The sequence below is a fragment of the Odocoileus virginianus genome, chromosome 30, assembly GCF_023699985.2.
Source record: "Odocoileus virginianus isolate 20LAN1187 ecotype Illinois chromosome 30, Ovbor_1.2, whole genome shotgun sequence".
Lineage (NCBI taxonomy): Eukaryota > Metazoa > Chordata > Mammalia > Artiodactyla > Cervidae > Odocoileus > Odocoileus virginianus.
In genome coordinates this window covers 11,645,347-11,668,114 of record NC_069703.1, presented here as the reverse complement: position 1 = coordinate 11,668,114, position 22,768 = coordinate 11,645,347, and the positions used below count along the sequence as shown (strand labels likewise).

The following is a 22,768-nucleotide window of genomic DNA, read 5'->3' as shown; positions in this document are numbered from 1 at the left end:
GGGCTGGAGCCAAAATCCTATTAAAGGAAACGAGGGGGGAGAGGAAGGCAGAGTCCTATTGAGGCTTCTCAGGGCTCCGGCACCATGTATGGGCTTACCAGTTCTTCATGGTTATTTGATTTATTTTTGGTATAGCCATAAGGCACGAGAATGAGCTGCCCGTAAGAGTGCATGGTCAGGAAGCAGGCAATGTTCTCCTTCTTGCTCTCGATAAAGCTGGAAACAGCTTTCGTCTCTGGTTCAGACACAGGTCCTGTCCCACAAAATGTTAAACTTTCACAGTCGGTAGTTGCACCAATACCTGAAATAAACAGGAAACCCCAAGGAAGGCATCATGGTCTCTGTTTAGCACTGACCTGGGTGGAGGTTGAGATGGAGGGGGGTTGGGTTGCGAGGAATCACTCTTACTCAGGGCATCTGTGGGTGGAATCAAGGCTTGCCTTTGCTTGTCTAAGTTTGTCCTGGTTAAATAAGTCATTTAAGGAAGAGCATAGAAAGGCAGGAGGGCTGATGTTTAGATTTAGAAACTAACTCCCTGCTTATGTGGCTGGGGAAGGAAGATGCAAAAAGGAAGAGCATTTTCAGCCATCTTTCACTTAAATTTTTGGTGAACCCTGAAACAAATGCTTGGGAACCAGTTCTTGGGTCCCAGGGTCAGCCTCTGTCATAGTCTTATTGTCTTAAGTTTCTCTTGCTGTTTTACTGGCATGAGTCTCTCTAGAGCTATTTTGCAAGGATAGAAAAACAGTTATTTTCAGTCAGTTGTCCTCACCACTAATAATAAGGACCATCAACAGAGCACCTTTTCCATGCTGGGCACTGTACTCAGCCCCTCCTGTGAGACATCTGAGAAATGGGATATTTCCTGCCATATCAGTAAACAAGGATATCACAGTCATCACCAACTGCAGCCCTCCAAGGTGAGCTGAGCCTTGAGGGAACTCGGGAAGGGGAAGAATACTTGCCATCTAGCAGCCATCAAAATGCAGCCACTCTCTGCAGTGAACCCCGAGGAAGTTGAGGAGGAGAAAAACAGACAATACTGGCCCCAGAGAGCTGAGGCGCATATCAAAGGAGATCTCAGCGAGTCCGGACGCTTGCATCTTCCCATACACAGAAAGGGTTAAATTCCATATCTCGGTATATCTGGTTTTCTTTCATTAACAATAACATTTTGACCTTCAGATCACCTGCTCTTTATTGTGAAACTCTACTTAAACCTGGCTTTTCCCCTCACCTGCTCAGAGCAGTTCTCTCAAGGTCGCTTCACACACTGTCTCCCAGGCTTGAAATCCTAAAAATTCTCACCGAATAAAACATAATTCTCAACTTCTAGGCTGTGAATGTTTTTCAAGTTGGTACATCTCATTGAATCCCCACGACAACCTCCTGATAAGATGGTATTATGTTGAGCCACATTTTTTTTTAAAAAAAGAGAAAACTAAAGCTGAGAGATAGAGCAATTTTTTCCAAGATCACCCAGCCACCAAATCTGAACCTTTGTCATCTGGTTTTTAACCAGACTGCTCTTAACCATCCTTATTTCTGTTTGCTTCCAATATATTGAGTGTGTTTGGATTCAGAAACATGAAAATGCCTTAATGAGAAGAAAATGTTTATCTTGTTCTTCCCTCATGTTGTAAAAAATTTCTGCAAGGATAATCCTCTGACTTATCTTTATAACAATTCATAAAGAGATTCTTGATGAAGGTGAAAAAGCAGAGTGAATAAGCTGGCTTAAAACTCAACATTAAAATAACTAAGATCATGGCATCCGGCCCCATCACTTCATGGCAAATAGATGGGGAGACAGTGGGAACAGAGACAGACTATTTTCTTGGGCTCCAAAATCACTGTGGATGCTGACTGCAGCCATGAAATCAAAAGACATTTGCTCCTGGGAAAAAAAGGTATGACAAACCTAGATAGCATATTAAAAAGCAGAGACATCAATTTGTCAACAAAGGTCCATATAATCAAAGCTGTGGCTTTTCCAATAGTCATGTACAGATGTGAGAGTTGGACCAAAAAGAAGGCTGAGCACCAAAGAATTGATGCATTCAAATTGTGGTGCTGGAGAAGACTCTTGAGAGTTTCTTGGACAGCAAGGAGATCAAACCAGTCAATCCTAAAGGAAACAAATCCTGAATATTCATTGGAAGGACTGATGCTGAAGCTGAAGCTCAATACTTTGGCCACCTGATGTGAAGAGCCAACTCACTGGAAAAGACTGATGCTAGGAAAGATGGAGGGCAGGAGAGGAAGGGGGCAACAGAGGGTGAGATGGTTGGATGGCATCATTGACTCAATGGACATGTGTTTGAACAAACTCGGAGATAGTGAAGGTCATGGAAGCCTGGCATGCTGCAGTCCACGGGGTCACAAAGAGTCAGACATGACTTAGTGACTGAACAATATGAACAAAGTGATGGATTTCAAACATATTCACACAGATCAAACTCATCGTTGCCCTTTTTTAGGCAATCTCACTTGAAAAGAGTCCTGCATATGAGTGTTGCTGTTCTTATCGCATAGATAATATCATCTCTTTAGACAGAGTAACACTGACCAGGAAGTCCAGAAAGCTATACAAAATTTGATGTTTATTTCAAAAGTTGCATATATAAATTATACCAACTCTACTAATGCACATATATAAATAGTACTAACTTTAGTAATGCATGTCTTTCCTGGCTTCTCTGCTCCATTTTTTTCGTTGTTATTCATCTACTTACTAATGATGTACTTAGTAAGCGTGTACTTACTGCACCAGGATGCATCAAAGTTTCGATTGAGATCTGTTCCGAAACACGTGCCATTATTATGGGATGAACGGGACTTCCTCCAAAGCCGATCCTGTAACAGGGAAACAAACAGGGATGTTGTCATTCCAAGGTCTCATAAATCACAGTGTTAGTGATGTCGGGTGGTCCTCGATATGAAAAATAGTTCCTAGGATTGTCTGGAAGAACCTGCCTCAACATTATGAAGCTAGTGCATTTAATTTTTAGTGCCCCAGATGGGTTAGTAACCCCCAATAACAGGAACATCTGCACAACCCTAAGTGCACATGTGTGTAAACCATCACTTTGGAGGGGTAATTTGGCCTCTCCCTCGTGGGCGATTAATAGTGCCTGGTGGATGTAATCTGCTTAATCAGGAAAAGCTTCAGAGAGTCATTTTTTTAGGTCCAAGTGATAAAGAATGAAAGAGAAATGGCTTGGCAGATGGAAAAAGGCTCTTCCAGGTGCATCAGAGATGGTTTGTGCACATTTCTGGAGGCAGACAACTGACGAGTAGAGATAGGGCTAAAGACATGTTTCACCAGACAAGCCGGGAGGGAAGGCCTTGATTTATACTGCGCCAGAGAGGCCGTTACAGAAAAAGGGGTCCCTTGAAAGTCTGGGGGAGCCGGAAGAAGTGGGAAGAATGAAGACTCCCTAGAAACAGGGGCTCTGACTTCTGGGGCAGTATGCTTTAGAAACATTTTAAAAGAGGAAGTTGTCTATTAAATAAAAATCTTGGATCTCCCTGGTGGTTTAGCGGATATGAATCCGCTTGTCGATACAGGGTTCAATCCCTGGTCAGGAAGACCCCCACATGCCACAGAGCAACTAAGCCTGTGCCCCGCAGCTCCTGAGCCTGGGCACCCGCAAGTCTGTGCTCGGCGACAGAAGCCACCGCAATGATAAGTCCGCACACGGCAATGAAGAGTACCCCCAGCTTACTGCAACTAGAGAAAGCCTGCACAGAGCAACAAAGACCCAGCACAGCCAAAAAAAAGATAATGTTATGAGATGTTCCCCTGCCCCCAACTCCATACGGATGACCATCATGGAAAAATAAAGGTTGGGTTAGAATTTATAGATTATTTGTGCCACTTGTGTTTCAAGAACTGATTTAAGGATACACGGTAGTATGGGAATTTTATACCAACATAATCCTTATCAGGTGACAGGCAATCCACAAATTTTATTTTCTTTTATTTTTCATTTATTTTTATTAGTTGGAGGCAATCCACAAAGTTTAAGGAGACGGAGTTGAAGAAACACTAAGTCTGAAAAACTGGGAATATGTCAAAAACAAACAAAAAAACATGTTCAAAAAAGGCCTTCAGCGTCCCCAGTCCTTAGATTGTTGACTTACAAATGTGGATTTTAATCCCAAATCAGGTTTCTTCCTTTAAATGACCACAAAACATTTTTATAGTTGCAGTGACTGAAGTCAGAAAATGAACCTGAATCAAGATCTAGTTTGTGTCCTATCCCAGGACCAAACTCAATGTACTCACAGAAGTCCAAGTGTAGATGTAACCATCTATGTTAAGAACTGGAAGCACATAGAAGTCCAGGTTTTTAAGGAGCCTTCTTATCCTTTGGTTGTCTTTATAGTTCTGGAGAATCTGGACATTTAATAGAAAAATGTTTGGAATGATCCTGGTAAGAGGTCTTTTCTCTCAATTTTCTAACAATTTCAGCTTAATCGTAGGAGGTGAGTGTGCACTGGCCTTTGCCCATCAATCCTGCCTCAGTTGTCCTGTTCAATGTTGTGGTCTTTCTGAAACCTCGGCATGCATCAGAATCACCCGGAGGCTGACTTGTTAACATACCTGGCTACACACCCCCATCTCCACCCCCAGCCCCAATTCACTAGGCATGAGGTAGTGAGGTGGAAACCCAGAATTTGCATTTTGAACAAGTTCCCAGTTATGTTGATGCTATGGGTCTAGGAACCAGACTTTGAGAACTACTCCTTGTGGATGGCATCCTGTTTGGGCTTCTGAAAAGGCTTGACACAGAAGTATCTTATACTAATTTTAAAGTCTTTTTCCCTACGGAGGGGTAATATGTGAGGATTCACGGTGCAAGGTATTGATAGTTTCTATGTGTTAATCTCTTAATCCACACAACAGGCTACTGAAGTAGTCATTTCACACACTTTTTGCAGGTGAAAAACTAGGGGTCCTGGTGTTAGAAATTGTGCACCAGACTGTTAGAAAGAGATGGCTCTGGGATTCAGACTCAGCTCTGACTCCCAAGATGTTATTTTCTTCTCCATTTACATTTGTTTACCTTCCAATAAAAGTGATTTTGGGTGCACTAGAAAGACAACAGAACATCTAACTCAGTTTTCAGTGAACCTACTTATGAATTCCTTTCACTTTGAGGTGAAGGAGCAGTTCAGTGGAGAGCTGCCTTGCGGATGTGTGGAAAGAAACATGCTCTCCAAATAGCTGAGACGTGACAGGTGTTTTGTAGGGTAGTTAGCCACCCGGTGGCTCAGACAGTAAAGAATCCGCCTGCAATGTGGGAGACATGGGTTCAGTCCCTGGGTTGGGAAGATCCCCTAGAGGAGGGCATGGCAACCCCCTCTAGGATTCTTGCCTGGAGAATCCCCATGGACAGAGGAGCCTGGCAGGCTACAGTCCATGGGGTTGCAAAGAGTCAGACACGACTGAGCGACTAAGCACAACTAGCCATTGTAAAGAAGTTAAAAATACTTACTTCTTTCACAAACCACTGGCAGAAAGCAGGGGCAATCCATTCCCTGGCATGAATTCCACAGTCCATCCAAATAATCTTCTTGGGGTTATTGGATGGTTGGCTGATCTGGAGGGGACATTTGTGTTCCATTATCAAACAATTGCTTATGATTGCAAGCCACTGTGAAAAGTTATTAGATTTTGTTTTATTCCCCTCCATTTTATTCTGTCTCCCTCCATTCTGTGGTTTCAAGGATGAGGCAAGGCTTCTGGCAAAGACACCCACCAATATGACCCTCCTATGGTTACACTTGCTCTCTTTCGGTTACCTTGGTTGTTGTTCTTAGGACAGCTTACTGACTTCCCTGTGTCTCCTTCACAAAGCCTGGTCTCCCCTTTACCTTAAATTATTCCCTAACTTTAAATAAAGGCTAAAACTTCCAAGCCACAAACTGTGATGCTAAATTTCTATAAACCTTATGAAACCTTCCCAGGTAGAGTTCACTCACAGTGAAAAAGTACACAAGTAGTAACATTCAAGAATCAAAAGAAGTAAAATTGAATCCCAGTCTACATTTAAGGACTTCCCCAATGGTTCAGCAGTAAAGAACCCCCCTGCCAATGCAGGAGACATAAGAAACACCGAATCGATCTCTAGGTTGGGAAGATACCCTGGAGAAGGAAATGGCAACCTGCTCCAGTATTTCTGCCTAGAAAATCACATGGACAGAGGAGCCTGGCAGGCTATAGTTCATAGGGTCGCAAAGAGTCAGACATGACTGAAGTGACTTAACATGCACACATGAACTTTAAACTTCTTGAAAATTGTGAAAGGATCCAAATATACAACGTCCTGCAATACTTATTAAATTCATTAATTTCTTCTTTCCTTAGAGACTCCTCCAGTACCAGTTGACCCAGTCTTCTTTCTCCTCTTCCTACTTGTTCTTGTCTATCAGGTCAGCCTCACTCAAGCAATAGAGATCCTCTCCTCTTTCGGGGCAATTATGGATTAACCTGGCAATTAAAGATTCTCTTTGATGGAGAAATTGTGAACATGCCCATGTTTGTAACAGTCACATCTGGTTCTGTTTTGTAAATGTCCTGGACTCTTGATCACTGAAAGGTCTCGGGAGTTGGACTGATGAAGGTTCTCCCTCTGTATCTATGAGAAAGTTACAAATTTTGAAATATGCAGCTTGAACTCATCATATTCAAGGAATTTTTCCTTTTAGCCTCACCCATTTTCAAAGCTCCTAATCTACCTTTTACCTTAAATTCTGCCTTATAATTCCCTCTTTTATGAGTGTATATATATATGACCATAAGTTTATCTTTATTGCCTCCTTATTACATGCCAATTCTCTTTTAAAAAAGATGTCCTGTGCAAAGGATGTTTAGATGTCTTCTTGGCTGACTCAGCTCAGCTTGACAGCCTATAGAAAGTCACATAGGTAGGTGGCCCACATTTAACATAGCAGTCAATTCCTCGGTAAATTCTGTTTTAAAGTCAATAGACTTTTTTGTAACTGTGGGTAACTAAAATTTGAGGATGTGCTTTGCAAAATAACATGTCTATAATAAGTAGTAAGAGGACAGCAAACAAATAATGCTAGTTTTTAATGCCAAACTGCTTTGGTGGTGGTTCTGGAAGAGCAGTCCTGGGCCAGTGATATCAGCACCAGCTGGGAACTTGTTAGAAATGCATTGTCGTCCTGAAACTTGTGCATGGGGTGTGCCTAGTCGCTCAGTCGTGTCCAACTCTTTGTGACCTCATGGACTGTAGCCCACCAGGCTCCTCTGTCCATGGGGATTCTCCAGGCAAGCATACCGGAATGGGTTGCTATGCCTTCTCCAGGGGATCTTCCCAACTCAGGGATCGAACCCAGGTCTCCCACATTGCAGGTGGATTATTTACCATCTGAGCCACCAGGGAAGCCCTCTGAAACTTGAGTGTGCATCAAAATGGCCTGGGGGAGGGCTTGTTAAAACACAGATTGCTGGGCCCAACCCCAGAGTTTCTGATCCAGTAGATCTGCAGTTAAGCCTAAGCATGTGCATTTCTAACAAGCTCCCAGGTGATGTTGATGCTGCTGGTCCAGGGCCGCCCTTTGAAAACCTGCTGATTAAGTACAGCAGTCATCAACCCTGCCTGTACCTTAGGGTCATCTAGGGAGCTTTCAAGGGGTGCCTGGGACCCATCCTGGAGCAATTAGCTCAGAATCTTTGTGAATGGGACCCAGGCATCAGTATTAAGCAATCAGGATTGAAAAATCACTGGTCCGTATCTGAGAGTCTATGGAAAAGTGGTTAATCAGCCTCAAACACTTTCATTATGTCATATGCAAAAGGGGCAGAGAACTTTGGGACTGGCTTATTCCTCTGGCTATGCTTTGATCTGACATTGTGACTTTGCACAAGTCACTTTACTTCTCTGGGACTTTGTTCCCTCATAAAATGAGGGAACCAAAAATAAAGATTGTCCATAATGTTCAAATATTTTTTACGGAAAATAATGTGTTAAAGAAAGCTGAGCGCCGAAGAATTGATGCTTTTGAACTGTGGTGTTAGAGAAGACTCTTGAGAGTCCCTTGAACTGCAAGGAGATCCAACCAGTCCATCCTAAAGGAGATAAGTCCTGAATATTCATTGGAAAGACTGATGTTGAAGCTGAAACTCCAATACTTTGGCCACCTGATGCGAAGAACTGACTCATTTGAAAAGGCTCTGATGCTGGGAAAGATTGAAGGCGGGAGGAGAAGGGGATGACAGAGGATGAGATGGTTGGATGGCATCACTGACTCAATGGACATGAGTTTGGGTGAACTCCAGGAGTTGGTGGTGGACAGGGAGGCCTGGCATGCTGCAGTCCATGGGGTTGCAAAGAGTCGGACACGACTGAGCGACTGAACTGAACTGAATGTGTTAAAAAACAATTTTGTAAAGACTCAAAAGCATGAAAAGTGAACTGGGATTTCTCCCTTCTGCAGACCATCCTTCCTGCCCCCCGCCCACCCCAACTGTGGGAACACTGGAGGAACCCAGGCCTTCACAGAACACAGTCTGGAAACCGCTCAGCCAGAATGTCTTAAGTTCTTTTCAGCCACCATCTGCAATTCTAAGCTCCTCAGTTTTAGCAGGGACAGGGGAGGCACAGCAGGAAGGAAAACTAAGGAGTAAGTTCTTATTTCTGGGCCTTCGGTAGTGCAGTGGTAAAGAATCCTAGTGCCAATGAAGGGGTCTGAAGAAATGCAGGTTTGATGCCTAGGTCAGGAGCATCCCCTAGAGAAGGTAATGGCAACCCACTCCAGTATTCTTGCCTGGGAAATTCCATGGATGGAGGAGCCCAATGGGCTACACGGGGCTGCAGAGTTGGACACAACTGAGCGACTGAGCAGGCAAGCCCATGGTGTCACACAACCATTCCAAGTTCTCTTTGCTTCCAAACATGATTCCACTCAGGTGATTAATATGTAAGCATTTACAAGTTGTTAATTTTAAAAGCCTGGTTTGGGGTGGAAAAGTCACCATCTCTCTGTCCTGTCTCTTTAACCTTGTCCGTACTTGTGACTAGAGCCCCTGAATAGTAAGCAAATATCCTTGGGTAAGGCTGTAACTCTCAGCCTTCTCACTCACCTTCAAATAATACATGGGCCGGCTCTCATAGGTCATTCCTAGGAGATGCTGTGTCACCACTTCGGTGTACTTCTCCCTTATCTCACTCATCCACTGGTAGATCTGAAACAGCCAGGGAGGACTGAGGTTATCAATTAGAAGATCCTTTGCTTGCCTCTAATTAAGATAATTGTTTCTTTCATCAAGGTACTGAACTTTCAACTCTTGGCTCTTCATTAGCACACAAATGAAAGACAACCAATGAATTATAACTGTCCCTTCTCCCCTTTTCTTTACCACCACCCAGGGTGGTGGCTAGGACGCCCTGTTGAACTTCACAAATAAATGATTGAGAATGATCAAGTTCAACAATGCAGAATAACACTTCCGAAACATTGTCCAATCACACAATCTTCAAACAGCCACCAGACTTCTGGACTTTGCTGTGGCACTCAATCATGCCAGAAATTTCAGGATAAGCTTATTTTGTGGGATCTTCTTTGAATCCCCAAAATATCCTTTGTTAATATCCATGGATTGAAAATTAGAGTAGAGTCTGGGTATGCCCCTTCACAGAGCAGTGAAATTTCTAAATCAAGACCAAGTTAATAACTTTAAGGAGAGAATGAAATAAGGTCCTTTAAGGGTCCTTTAAGGAAGAATTAAATAAGCAATTAACCAAGATAAGACATATTAGGACAGTCCTCAGCCTATGATACCCTCCACATTCAATTTCTGTATAGTAGAATTATCTGAATGATAAGAATTATGGTAAATGATAATAATTAATTTGGCATAACAAATTCTATTTGGATTTCTGTGTCTCAATTGACTTTGTCTCAATTCTGACACAAATTTCTGTGTCTCAAATGACTTTCATCTTAGCATGGAATATCTATGGATAAAATGCATTATTATATGAAGGAAGAGATTAACAACTCATCACATGGGTACTATATGCTTTTTTGTGATGAGACTGGATCAGATGCAGGTGCCCTGAGTCCTGGGAGAGATATAAATAGCACATCACAGTTGCAGCTATCATTTTATTTATTGCTTCATCAGTAAAAGTGTAGCCTATTTCATTTACTCTCACAACCAAACTGCAGGAGAAGTACTGCTATTCCTTTTTCACGTATAAGGAAACTGAGGAACAAAGAGATTAGATGTCTTGGACAAGGTCACAGAGCAAGAAACCAAGCCAAGTATATCTCATCTCTGACACCAGCACATACACTTCTCGGGTCTTACTGGATCTTGTTAAAAAAAAAAAAAATTCTAAGAGACTTTAGTATTTTGGGGTGATGTTACAAAAGAAAGGGTAAATTTTTTCTTGTACTCTTTGGAAAAAAATATGGAAAATATTAATATATTCCCCAAGACTGAGGAAATAAGTGGCAAAGCCTGGCTGGAGGGCAACTTGGGCATTTATATAAAAAATGTAAATGATTGTTTAACCCAGAAATTCTATTTTTAGAAATCTATACTTCAAAAGAAGTGTTACATAATATCACATGCATACATACACTGCATATATGCATATATACTTTTTACTGTATCCAGTTTCAGAAACCACTAAACATATCTTCATAGCAATACAAATATTTCTTTTGAGAGAGGTTGCCTGTGTTTCTTCTATCCTACTGGAAATATCACTCTTTTAGCTAAACAGGATTCAATCAGACGGCTTCTCCACCCGTGTTTTATATCCATATACACACTGATCCTGCCCTACTTAAAGCAGCTAAAAGACTTGATGAACAAGAGTAACATTTAATTTTGACCCATGTTTACACTAGAAAAGCTGGGGCATTCTTTTCCATTTCTTTTCTTTTGGTTGTTGATTTACCTTTTTATTTCTATCACTAGATTTGTATCTGTAATGGTGATGGTCACAGAATGATGTTTGTGAATCCCTTGACCTCAGTGCACAAACAAATCTCAGCTTCTCATTTTGAGGCCCTCTGGTCTGCAGATATTAACAGTGAACTATCCCTTGCCCACCATAAAGCAGTTGTAACTACCACCAACCCCCCTACCATGCGTCCGTGCTCACCTCCCCCATGGGGTGGTATCTGTTATAAGAATATGTCTCCAGGATCCTCCATGGACTCGCTACTTTATCCACACCTTCTTGTCTCTGTTGTGTGAGGGATCTGCAAAGACAAAAAGCAGCAATGAAACCAGGATATCATGAGGGTTGGAAGGTTGATGATAAAAGTAATGGAAACCAACATGCACAGCACCTTGAGGACAGAAGTCAGTCCTCAGGTCTCGCCTCTGCAGCTTATTCTCTGTGAGACCATGGGTACCACTGAGCTCCTCTGAACTGCAGTTTCTTTACCTGCAGGTTGGGGACAGCCATTCCCACTTTGCAGGGAGGCTGGGATAATTCAGCCTTATCTTATGTTGTAGATAAGAACACTTTTTAAATGTGTAAAATAAAGAATAAGGTTTATTGAACTGAAACTTACTGTGAGACAGTCATTAGATTCACCAATTTAAATCTCTCACTTTTCTGGAAAACTCTAAGATGAGGTATTCTTTTTTTTTTTTTTTTTTTTGGCCACATCCTGAGGCATATGGAACTTTTGTTCCCAGACCAGGGATTAAACCCATGTTTCCTGAACTGGAAGGTGAAGTCTTAGCCACTGGACCACTGGTTAAGTCCTAAGGTAAGGTATTCTCTTTTAAAAAAGATAATTTTATGTATTTATTTTTGGCTGCACTGGGTCTTCGTGTTGCTACAAGTGGGCTTTCTCTAGCTGCTGTGAGCAGGGGCTACATTCTAGTTGCAGTGCTGCCGTTTCTCATTGCAGTGGCTTCTCTTGTTGCAGCTCCCAGGTTCTAAAGCACAGGCTCAGTGATTGTGGCACACGGGCTTAGCTGCTCCACAGCACGCAGAATCTTCCCAGGCCAGGGATCAAACTGCATCTCTTGTATTTGCAGGTAGATTCTTTATCACTGAGCCACCAGGGAAGCCCCGAAGTATTCTTATTACCCCCATTTCAGAGATGAAATTGGGTCACAGGGAAAGTATTGTTAGGACTTAAACTCTGACAGCCTGAGTGAAAAGGCTGAAGTATTAACCACAATACTGTATACAGTTGTAAGAATCTTAATGCAGTGGTTTATATTTTTTTTAAAACAAGCTTTGTTTTTTAGAGGAGTTTTAGGTTCACAGCAAAATTGGATGAAAAATACTGAGAGTTGCTATATACTTACTGTTCCCTGCCCCCTCCGACACACACAACCTCCCCCATTACCAACATCCCACCCCAGAGCAGTCTATTTGTTATAATAAACCTACATAGACACATCATTATTTCCCAAAGTCCATAGGTTACATGAGGGTTCACTCTTGCTGTTGTACATTCTATGGATTTGGACAAATGCATAATGATGTGTAGCCACCATTATATTAATAGTATCATACAAAAGAGCTTCACTGCCCTAGAAATCTTCTCTGATCTGCCTATGCATCTTCCCCTCCCACCTAACCCCTGGCAACCGCCGATCTTTTCAGTTTTAGTTTTGCCTTTTATAGAATGTCATGTAGTTGGAATCATACAGCATGTGGCCTTTTCAGATTGGTTTCCTTCACTTAGTAATATGTATTTAACTTTCTTCTATGTCTTTTTAGGGCTTGATAGTTCATTTCTTTTTGTGCGTGCTAAGTTGCTTCAGTCGTGTCCAACTTTGAGCAGCGCTATGGACTGTACTCCCGGCTCCTCTGTCCATGGGGATTCTCCAGGCAAGAATACTGGAGTGTCCCCTCCTCCAAGGGCTTGCCCCGACCCAGGATCGAACCCAGGTCTCTTATGTCCCTGCCTTAGCAGGCAGGTTTTTAGCGCTGTCTGATGGTCCACTGTCTATATGGCCATAGTTTATTTATCCATTCACCCACTGAAGGATATCTTGGTGGCTTCCACATTTTAGAAGTTATGAGTAAAGCTGCCGTAGATAGCTGTGTGCAGTGTTTTGTGGACGTAAGTTTTCAATTCATTTTGGATCATACCACGGAGCATGTTTGCTAGGTCATATGGCAAGAGTATGTTTAGTTTTGTAAGAAACTACCAAATGGTCTTCCAGAGCAACTGAAGTGACTGTGCCATTTCTCATTTTCTCCAGCAAGGCTTTCTATGTTTATTTGCCACCTGTGTATCTGCTTTGCTGAGGTGTGTCCATTCAGGTCCTTTGTCCATTTTTAAAATCAGGTTGTCTCTGTTATTACTAACAAAGAGTTCTTTGTATGTTTTAGATAACTGCGCTTTATCAGATGTGTCTTTTGCAAATATTTTCTCTCACTTTGTGGCTTGTCTTCGCCTCCTCTTGACATTATCTTTTGAAGAAGTTTTTAATTTTAATAAAGCATAGGTTATCAATTATTTACTTCATGGTTCATGTCTTTGGTGATGTATTTAAAAAATCATCACTATTCCCAAATTTATCTAGACTTTCTCCTACATTATCTTCTAGGAGTTTTATGGTTTTACATTTTACATTTTTTCGGTCTATAATCCATTTTGAGTTAATTTTGTAAAGAATGTAGGTCTGTGTCTAGATTCACTTTTTGTGTGTGTGATGTCCAATTGTTCCAGCACCATTTATTGAATTTTTTCAATTTTTTTTCCTACATCTACTGATATGATCATATTACATTAATTGGTTATCAAATGTTAAACTAGCCTTGCATATCTGGGATAAATTCAGTCAGTGGACATGGTGTATAATTCATTCTGTACATTTTTGGATTTAATTTGCTAGTGTTTTGTGGTGGATTTTCACATCTATGTTCATGAGAGATATTGATCTATAGTGTTTTTTCCTCATGATGTCTTTGACTGGTTTGGATATTTGGTTGGCCCCAAAGAATGAATTAAAAAATATTCCCTCTGCTTCTATTTTTTAGATGAGATTGTAGAGATATAACTTTTTCCTTAAATATTTCATAGAATTCACTGAACCCATCTGGGCTTGGTGCTTTCTGTTTTGTAAGGTTATTAACTATTGATTCAATTTCTATAACATATTCTTTGTTGCTTAGTTGCTAAGTCATGTGACCCCATGTAGCCCACCAGGTTCCTCTGTCCTTGGGATTTCCCAGGCAAGAACAATGGAGTGGACTGGGTTGCCATTTCCTTCTCCAGTGGATCTTCCCAACTCAGGGATAGAAACCAGATCTCCTGCATTGGCAGATGGATTCTTTACCACTGAGACACCTGGGAAGCCCATAATAGATAAAGGCCTATGTAATGGATTGCCATGTATGGCTTATATTTTAACAAACAGTTTGATAAAAGTATTCAATGCCTCTCCTTTGTGCCAGATATTGTGCCAGAACAATAATACACAATATATGATTTATTCTCATTACAACTCTGTGAAATATCATCATCCATGTTCTACAAATAAGGAAAGTAGGCCAAGAGAAATCAAGTAACTTGCAAACAGTCACAGAGTTAGTAAGTCATAGAGCTAATTCTCTGTCTCCAAACCACACAAATGTTTGAGGAATGTTTTGGTTCCCTAACTAAAAGTCTACCTAAGTTAAAAGTAGGGTTATATTTTCATTATGAGAGCATAGTTATTGATCATTCATTTACCCAATAACTATATTTGGAGTGATTTCTTTCTATGTTAATAGCACTAGGATGTGAGTTCTTGGTGAAGCTAGGGTGTGAACTTTTGGATAGAGAGAAAGAAACGTGTTAGTGATCTAATTAGCTAATGTTTCAATGATTTTATCTATTTTCTCACATTTTTTTTCTCTGAACATTCTGACATTATATTTAGCCTCATTTTATAATCTGTAAAATGGGAATAATACCTTTCCAAGGCATTCTTATGAGGATTAAATTAGTTAGTCCATGTTTTAAAATAAGCTAATTTCTGGAACGTAGTTAATGCTTAATGTATGTGAAAACACAATAGCAATTCAAAACAATGCTGAGTAAAAACCCTATTTTGCTATAATAATATTGAAAATAATAATTATATGGAGAATAATTTAGCTATCTAACTGATATTATCTTCAAACAATATCAAACTACAAAATATTTTGATAGAATCAATTAAAACTCAACTTCCATTCACATTTATATAACTCCAATGTAGAACTGACTATATTTAATTTTTTAATCTGTTCAATTAGCACCATGTACTATAATAATCACCCACTGGAGTAGAAATCAATTTCTACAATTGTGTAGACAATTCCATGATTTTAATTGTTACTAATATTAATAATAATCTGAACTTAGCAGAAGCTCTTTATCTTAAAAACTGTAAATGTTTTATTGTTAAATGAGTAGTACTTCATTTAGCTTGTCCAAGAAAAGCTCACAAGATATGATTGTCTAGATAATTAGTTAAAACAATGAAATTAATTTTAAAAGGAGATTACAAGAAACAAATGCTATTAAAATTGTAATTGTTGTGGAGCAATACACTTTTCCACTCAAGGATGCATATCTAATGCTTATCATCTATTTGATTTTTTAAGAAAACCAGAGTGCTTCAGAATGAACAATTTCAGTTTAAAAATACTATAAGTGTAATATGTTGAGGCCGATTATTTACAAAACATATTATCATTTTATAAAGAAAACACATACATCCCTTGGTGTGTTTAAAATTAAAAAAAAATTCAACTTACCCATAAATTTTCAGAAGCTCATTTCATCTGCTATTATCATATAATCATCTAGTATATATATGTTATATTAAAGTTTGTTAACCCTTTTGGGCACTATAGTCTAGGCACCAGTCTAAACATTTACATTATTATCTTATCTAATTCATTCAACAACCCAATAGGTAGGCACCCTTGGGACTCTATGCAAAAGTGATAACACAGTAATAGTAATAGAATATAGATTTCTTCCTTACAGAGCTTAAAATCTACTTAAGGAAGTGAGATATAAATACAGGAAAAGCAAAATAACTTAGCTATTAAAAAATATAAAGTGAGGCATGATAAGCTAGAGCCTAATTACCAATTAAATAGTGCACTAAGTGTACTGAGGACAGGAGAGGGAGAATCCCAAACTGAAGAGTAGTTGGTAATAATAGCGACCAATATTTTACAAGCAATTATGCATGTCAGCACTGTTCTAATTCTACATATAATCCTAACAACAATCCTTAAGGTAAATACTAGTATCCTAGGTTGTTGGATTTTTTTTTTCTCCTGTGAAGATTTTGTTACAGAGGCTAAATTAGACATTTGCGTGCATGCTAAATCACTTGAGTCACGTCTGACTCATTGCGACCCCATGGGCTATAGCCTATCAGGCTCGTCTGTCCATGGGATTCTCCAGGCAAGAATACTGGAGTGGGTTGCCATGCCCTCCTCCAGGGGATCTTCCTGACTTTGGGATCTAACCCACGAATCTCACATCTACCTGCATTGGCAGGGGGGTTCTTTACCACTAGTGCCACCTGGGTAGTCAAATTATACATTTATTATACTCTAGAAAATATGCATTAAAATGTTTATTATCCTATTTTTTTATTATTGATCTCTAATTTGGACTACAAAGAAAGCTAAATAAATGTTAGCACTATAAATGCATTGGGACCTAGTTTTGGCGCTTTTGCAGAATGGGGAGAGGAGAGGAAATGAAGCTAATGAGAAGAGTCTTTTCAGCCCTTCTCACTCCTCACACTGGCTGTCCAACTGAGAAAGGAGATCACTGCAGATGCTTTCCTGTGGGGTTGGGACCAGGGATAGTGGTTGTTCAAGGCAACATGGTTCTTTCCATCACATAGTTCAGCAAAGGTCTGTTTCAATCACAGTCATCTACTTGGTAACACAGGAAAGTGAGTACACTAAGAAGCAGCCTGGCAGCTGGTGAATTCCTGTTTCAACTGAGCTGGTATTCCCAGGCAATTTCACAATATGGAAGGGAATAAATGAAAGGTCACTGGACACTTTCAAGCACCAACCTTCAACTTTGCCCCAGTTAAATGTCTGGAAAATGTGTGAGTATGATGCTTCCTAAGCCCAGCATTGAATGACTGGGTGCATATGATATACAAAAAAGTGAGCCATGTGAGATTTGAATGAAAACCCCTAATATTAGAAGTGCTGATTATTTTACATGAAATTAAACACAATACTTACATCTCAAAACCCCAAATGTTACTTAGTTCAAGCAACATACAAACCATATACTTAGAAAAGGCAGCTTCCTGTTTCCAGGCGATTTCTTGGGTGATGCATAATACATGTAGAGAGAGAAGGAAAAAGCTGGCTAATCCCCCGAATTATCACCAGTCTCATCTCACAATCAAATGAAGAGATTATTGTACGTTGTGTATTCTTTTTGAATAGGAATTCATAAAATGTTTAACAGAGAAAATGATCTCTTGGGGTACATTATTAATAAACACTGCAGATCAAAGATTGTCTGATGAAATTTTTTTTGGAATGTTGAAAGAGGCAAAAATCCTAATGTATATTGAGGCAAATTTTGTATTTAAATACTTAGGAAACAGTTGCATGAATATTTCATGACAGAAATGTATTTTCAATTTTTTTTCTTTCTTACAAAATTAACATTTGCTTATAAGTGGAAAATTTAGGAAGTACAGAGAGAAGAAAAATAGAAAAGAGAAGGAAGGAATAATCCTCCCATCTTCCTGAGTTAACCACTGCTGATATTTTGACATATTTCCCTTCAGGCTTTTATCAGTGAATATTTTTTCATAAACACAGTGCAAATTATCTCTATAGATAATTTTGTATTTGCTTCTTTTTATTATATATTTTACCAGAGACATTTTCTCAAACTAATAGAAACTCATTATAAATATTTTTATTGACTGTATAGTATTTGACAATAACTACTGGAGCTTCCCAGATGGTGTTAATGGTAAAGAAACTGCCTGTCAATGCAGGACATGTAAGAGATAGGTGTTCAATCCCTGGGTTGGAAAGACCCCTTGGAGGAGGGCATGGAAACCCACTCCAGTATCCTCACCTAGAAAATTCCATGGACAGACGAGCCTGGTGGGCTACAGTCCAAAGGGTCACAGAGTTGGACATGACTGAGCATGCAGAAGCATCCATCCTTGATTCATAGTGCTAGATCCAAATGATTCTACATATTGGGAGTATGTAATATATATAATAGACCATCTCCCTAAATTATCAAGGGAAAGATTACAAAGCTTGTCATCCTTGTGTTTTTTTTTCTTTTTGTTTTTTTTTCTTTTTGTTTTTTTTGTCATCCTTGTTAATTGTAGATTTTCTGGACTTCTATAATATCAGATGTTCAAGCTGGTTTTAGAAAAGGCAGAGGAACCAGAGATCAAATTGCCAACATCTGCTGGATCATCAAAAAAGCAAGACAGTTCCAGAAAAACATCTATTTCTGCTTTACTGACTATGCCAAAGCATTTGACTATGTGGATCACAACAAACTGTGGAAAATTCTGAAAGAGATGGGCATACCAGACCACCTGACCTGACTCTTGAGGAACCTGTATGCAGGTCAGGAAGCAACAGTTAGAACTGGACGTGGAACAACAGACTGGTTCCAAATAGGAAAAGGAGTACGTCAAGGCTGTATATTGTCACCCTGCTTATTTAACTTATATGCAGAGTACATCATGAGAAATGGGGTGGATGAAACACAAGCTGGAATCAAGATTGCCAGGAGAAATATCAATAACCTCAGATATGTAGATGACACCACCCTTATGGCAGAAAGTGAAGAGGAACTAAAAAGCCTCTTGATGAAAGTGAAAGAGGAGGGTGAAAAAGTTGGCTTAAAGCTCAACATTCAGAAAACCAAGATCATGGCATCCGGTCCCATCACTTCATGGCAAATAAATGGGGAAACAGTGGAAACAGTGACTGACTTTATTTTTCTGGGCTCCAAAATCACTGCAGATGGTGATTGTAGCCATGAAATGAAAAGATGCTTACTCCTTGGAAGGAAAGTTATGACCAACCTAGACAGCATATTAAAAAGCAGAGACATTACTTTGCCAATAAAGGTCTGTCTAGTCAAGGCTATGGTTTTTCCAGTGGTCATGTATGGATGTGAGAGTTGGACTATAAAGGAAGCTGAGCCCAGAAGAATTGATGGTTTTGAACTGTGGTGTTAGAGAAGACTCTTGAGAGTCCCTTTGACTGCAAGGAGATCCAGCCAGTCCATCCTAAAGGAGATCAGTCCTGGGTGTTCATTAGAAGGACTGATGTTGAAGCTGAAATGCCAGTACTTTGGGCACCTGATGCGAAGAGCTGACTGATTTGAAAAGACCCTGATGCTGGGAAAGATTGAGGGCAGGAGGAGAAGGGGACAACAGAGGATGAGATGGTTGGATGGCATCACCAACTCAATGGACATGGGTTTGCGTGGACTCCGGGCATTGCTGATGGACAGGGAGGCCTGGCGTGCTGCAGTTAATGGGGTCACAAAGAGTTGGACATGACTGAGCAACTGAACTGAACTGATTACATCACAAAGTACAGAGGGAGGATCAAAAATGGCAGCTAACCTATGTTTTGCGTTGGTAAGAGCCTTATGAAAGTGGACGTTATTATATGTCAGTAAATAATAATGAAAATGAAACCCATCAACAAGGACCAGGACTAGCAGATTTGAAATGTTTTGCTCAAGTGCTGGGATGAGGAGCTGTGCACTGGAAGTCATCTTGTCCGATTCCCCGTATCTGAGCCAAATCATTTCCATAATTTAACTTGGGCTTGTCAATCATTTTTAAAATAAAAATTTTATGTATTTACTTTGTAGATATTTGCAAAATGAAGAATAGTTGAGGGAAAAGGAAAAGAATTAGCAGCCAAAGATAACAGTGTCCATTTTGGTACATATCTGGTTTCTTCTATTTTTTTAAGTATTTTTATTACATTTTGTATTCTGCATCTTTCTTTTAGCATAAAACATGTCTTTTCCCATGGTATTAATTTTTTCATAGTTATTATTCTAATGGATAAATAATATCCTACTGTCATCTGTCATGTATCAATATTTACATACCTTAATATGGGGCATGTAGGTTGTTTCCAAATTTTATAATATTTAATATCATGTTTATCTTATAAATAAAGCTATATCTCAGTGCATAGGATTCTTTCCATAGTTTGTTTTCTCAATATAAATTTACAGAAGAAGAAATACCAGTTCAAAGAATATGTATGTTTGTTTTGCATATTAGGGTTATCATTACCATCTTTCTAAATTCCATATATATGCTTTAGTATACTGTATTGGTCTTTATCTTCCTGGCTTACTTCACTCTGTATAATGGGCTCCAGTTTCATCCATCTCATTAGAACTGATTCAAATGAATGAGACAAGTGCTCGGGCCTGGTGCACTGGCAAGACCCAGAGGAATCGGGTGGAGAGAGAGGTGGGAGGGGGGACTAGGATGGGGAATACATGTAAATCCATGGCTGATTCATGTCAGTGTATGACAAAAACCACTACAATACTGTAAAGTAATTAGCCTCCAACTAATAAAAATAAATGGAAAAAAATGGAAAAAATAAAAAAAGAATATGTATGTTTGAAGGTTTGTGATATTTTAAGCAAGTTTTTTATTCCAATCAAAGTCCTATGTTATACATAAGTCTTTGTCTATGATTTATGAATGTAGATTCTCAGAAGAGAAGATAAATGCAGTATCTATATGAAACCCAAGTAAAGTAATGAAAACATGAGATAGTGAAGTCCAAACAGCTTTAGGTATCACATAGATCCTGGACTTCCTTTATGTATCTGAAATCAGACTGTCTATGAAGCTGAGGGACAAGCTGAGGTCATACAGTTAATATAGGGCAAAAATTGGACTAGATTTCTCTGCTCAGTGAGAGCGTGTTTGCTGTAGGATTAGATTAAACATGAAACTAAAGAGGAAACACTGTTTCTGACCCCATGTGCATGATGAGACATATTAAGTGTGCAGAATAATAAACTGTGCATAATACTAATAAAGGAAAATACACTTAATGTTGGAAATACACATACACACCATGTTTAATATATATTATATATTCCAAAAATTTATTCATTATGAGTGGAGAAAGAACACAAAATGGCAAATGACATGAATGAGCAATTTATAAACTGATAAAATGAGTAATAAATAAGACAAAATACTTAACCTTATAAGAAATCAACAAAATGAAAAATAAGTAACTGTGGGTATTTTTCACTTGTCAAATTGGAAAATGCTTAAAAAGTGCTTTCATACACTGTAGTTGGAAGTGTAAACTGATGCAGCTTTTCTAGAGGGCACTTTGGCAATATGTAGCAAGATTCTTGAGCTTTTTGCAGCTTCTAACCCAGTGATTCCACTTCTTATAACTTATATTAGGGAAATAATAAAAAAATTTGCAACAATAACAACAAAAATTATCATATGGCTGGATGTGCATCACAGCATTATGTATAAAATGACAGTAGAAATCACTCTGCCTTATAGGGTAGCAATGATGGAATATTATTAGTGATTGCATTATGCTTTCAATAAGTTATGAATGCCATAAGAAATTTTGTATAAGACAACTTAACTGAAAAATGTTTGCAGTAGTACTATATGCTTAATTAGCTATCTCACTATCTGTTCAAAAACATCAACAGTAATTATGTCTTAGTGAAGTTGTTTGGTAGTTTTAAACACTTGAAACATTTTCTGAATAATTAGAATAATGTGATTTATCAACGGAGAAATTATGTAAATGAGGGATATAGAATTTTCATTACAGTTTTCTTTTTTCAATTACAAAATATGACATATCTATTGGTATTTATCATATACTGTGCTAGGAAATCTTTGTTGAAGATCTATATATTTATTTAAAGAGTATTAGAGTAATGCTCTAGAGAAGGGAATGGCTCACTCCAGTATTCTTGCCTGGAGAATCCCATGGACAGAGGAGCCTGGTGGGCTACGATGCATGGGGTTGCAAGGGACTGGACACGACTGAAGTAACTTAGCAGCAGCAGCAGTGTAACACTCAGTTTGATTCCTGGGTTGGGAAGAACCCCTGGAAAAGTATTCTTGCCTGGAGAATTCCATGGACAGAGTAGCTTGGCAAGCTACAGTCCATGGGGTTGCAAAGAGCCAGACACAACTGAGGGATTAACACACACACACATACACACACAGAGTAAAGCTCAATGATAAAATTTCAGTCATTATTATTCTCATTTCATGGTGGTATGCGTAATGGGTAGGAAGAGTGGAGAATTCAACTGCACAGATCTTGAAGAGAAGCTTTCCATTTAGGCAATCCAAATCATACCAGTCACCCCTCCTTCCACTTCATACTCACCTATCGTATCCCAGCCAACCAGGAACCAGCATACCCAACAGGTAAAAGGTTCCAAGCAGAGGTTTCATTCTTCTGTAAAGAGAGCTAGAAAATCCTGTGCTTCTCCTGCAGGTCAGTGGATCCTGTGTCTCTGAGAATGCATAAGGGCATAGGCTCCCACAGTCAAGATAAGATAAGTCTGGATGTCTCATCAGAAGTTAATACATAAGCAGTTGCTTCATTAACTCCATCATGTCATCAAACAACTTTTTTTTAATAGTGGAAAATTATTTGACTTTTTTCTCCTTTAAAACCAACTTTATCAAAGCTCTTGGCTCCCCTAGATGCAGAAAGAAGTTTCTTCCCTGTGTAAAGTCCTC

The 22,768-nt window shown here is 39.4% G+C and overlaps 1 protein-coding gene across 1 annotated transcript in view; it reads right to left on the bottom strand.

The window, feature by feature from the left end:
* Positions 1-22,477, bottom strand: part of CPO (carboxypeptidase O) — a 31,792-nt gene extending 9,315 nt beyond the window's left edge. The window contains exons 1-7 of the mRNA XM_070458433.1: positions 22,410-22,477; positions 11,154-11,253; positions 9,119-9,220; positions 5,505-5,609; positions 4,292-4,402; positions 2,766-2,856; positions 99-301 (exon numbers count right to left, since the gene is read on the bottom strand). Coding sequence (XP_070314534.1) covers positions 99-301; positions 2,766-2,856; positions 4,292-4,402; positions 5,505-5,609; positions 9,119-9,220; positions 11,154-11,253; positions 22,410-22,477 — 780 coding nt within the window. The remainder of the gene's footprint in view (positions 1-98; positions 302-2,765; positions 2,857-4,291; positions 4,403-5,504; positions 5,610-9,118; positions 9,221-11,153; positions 11,254-22,409) is intronic.
* Positions 22,478-22,768: the final 291 nt, after the last annotated feature.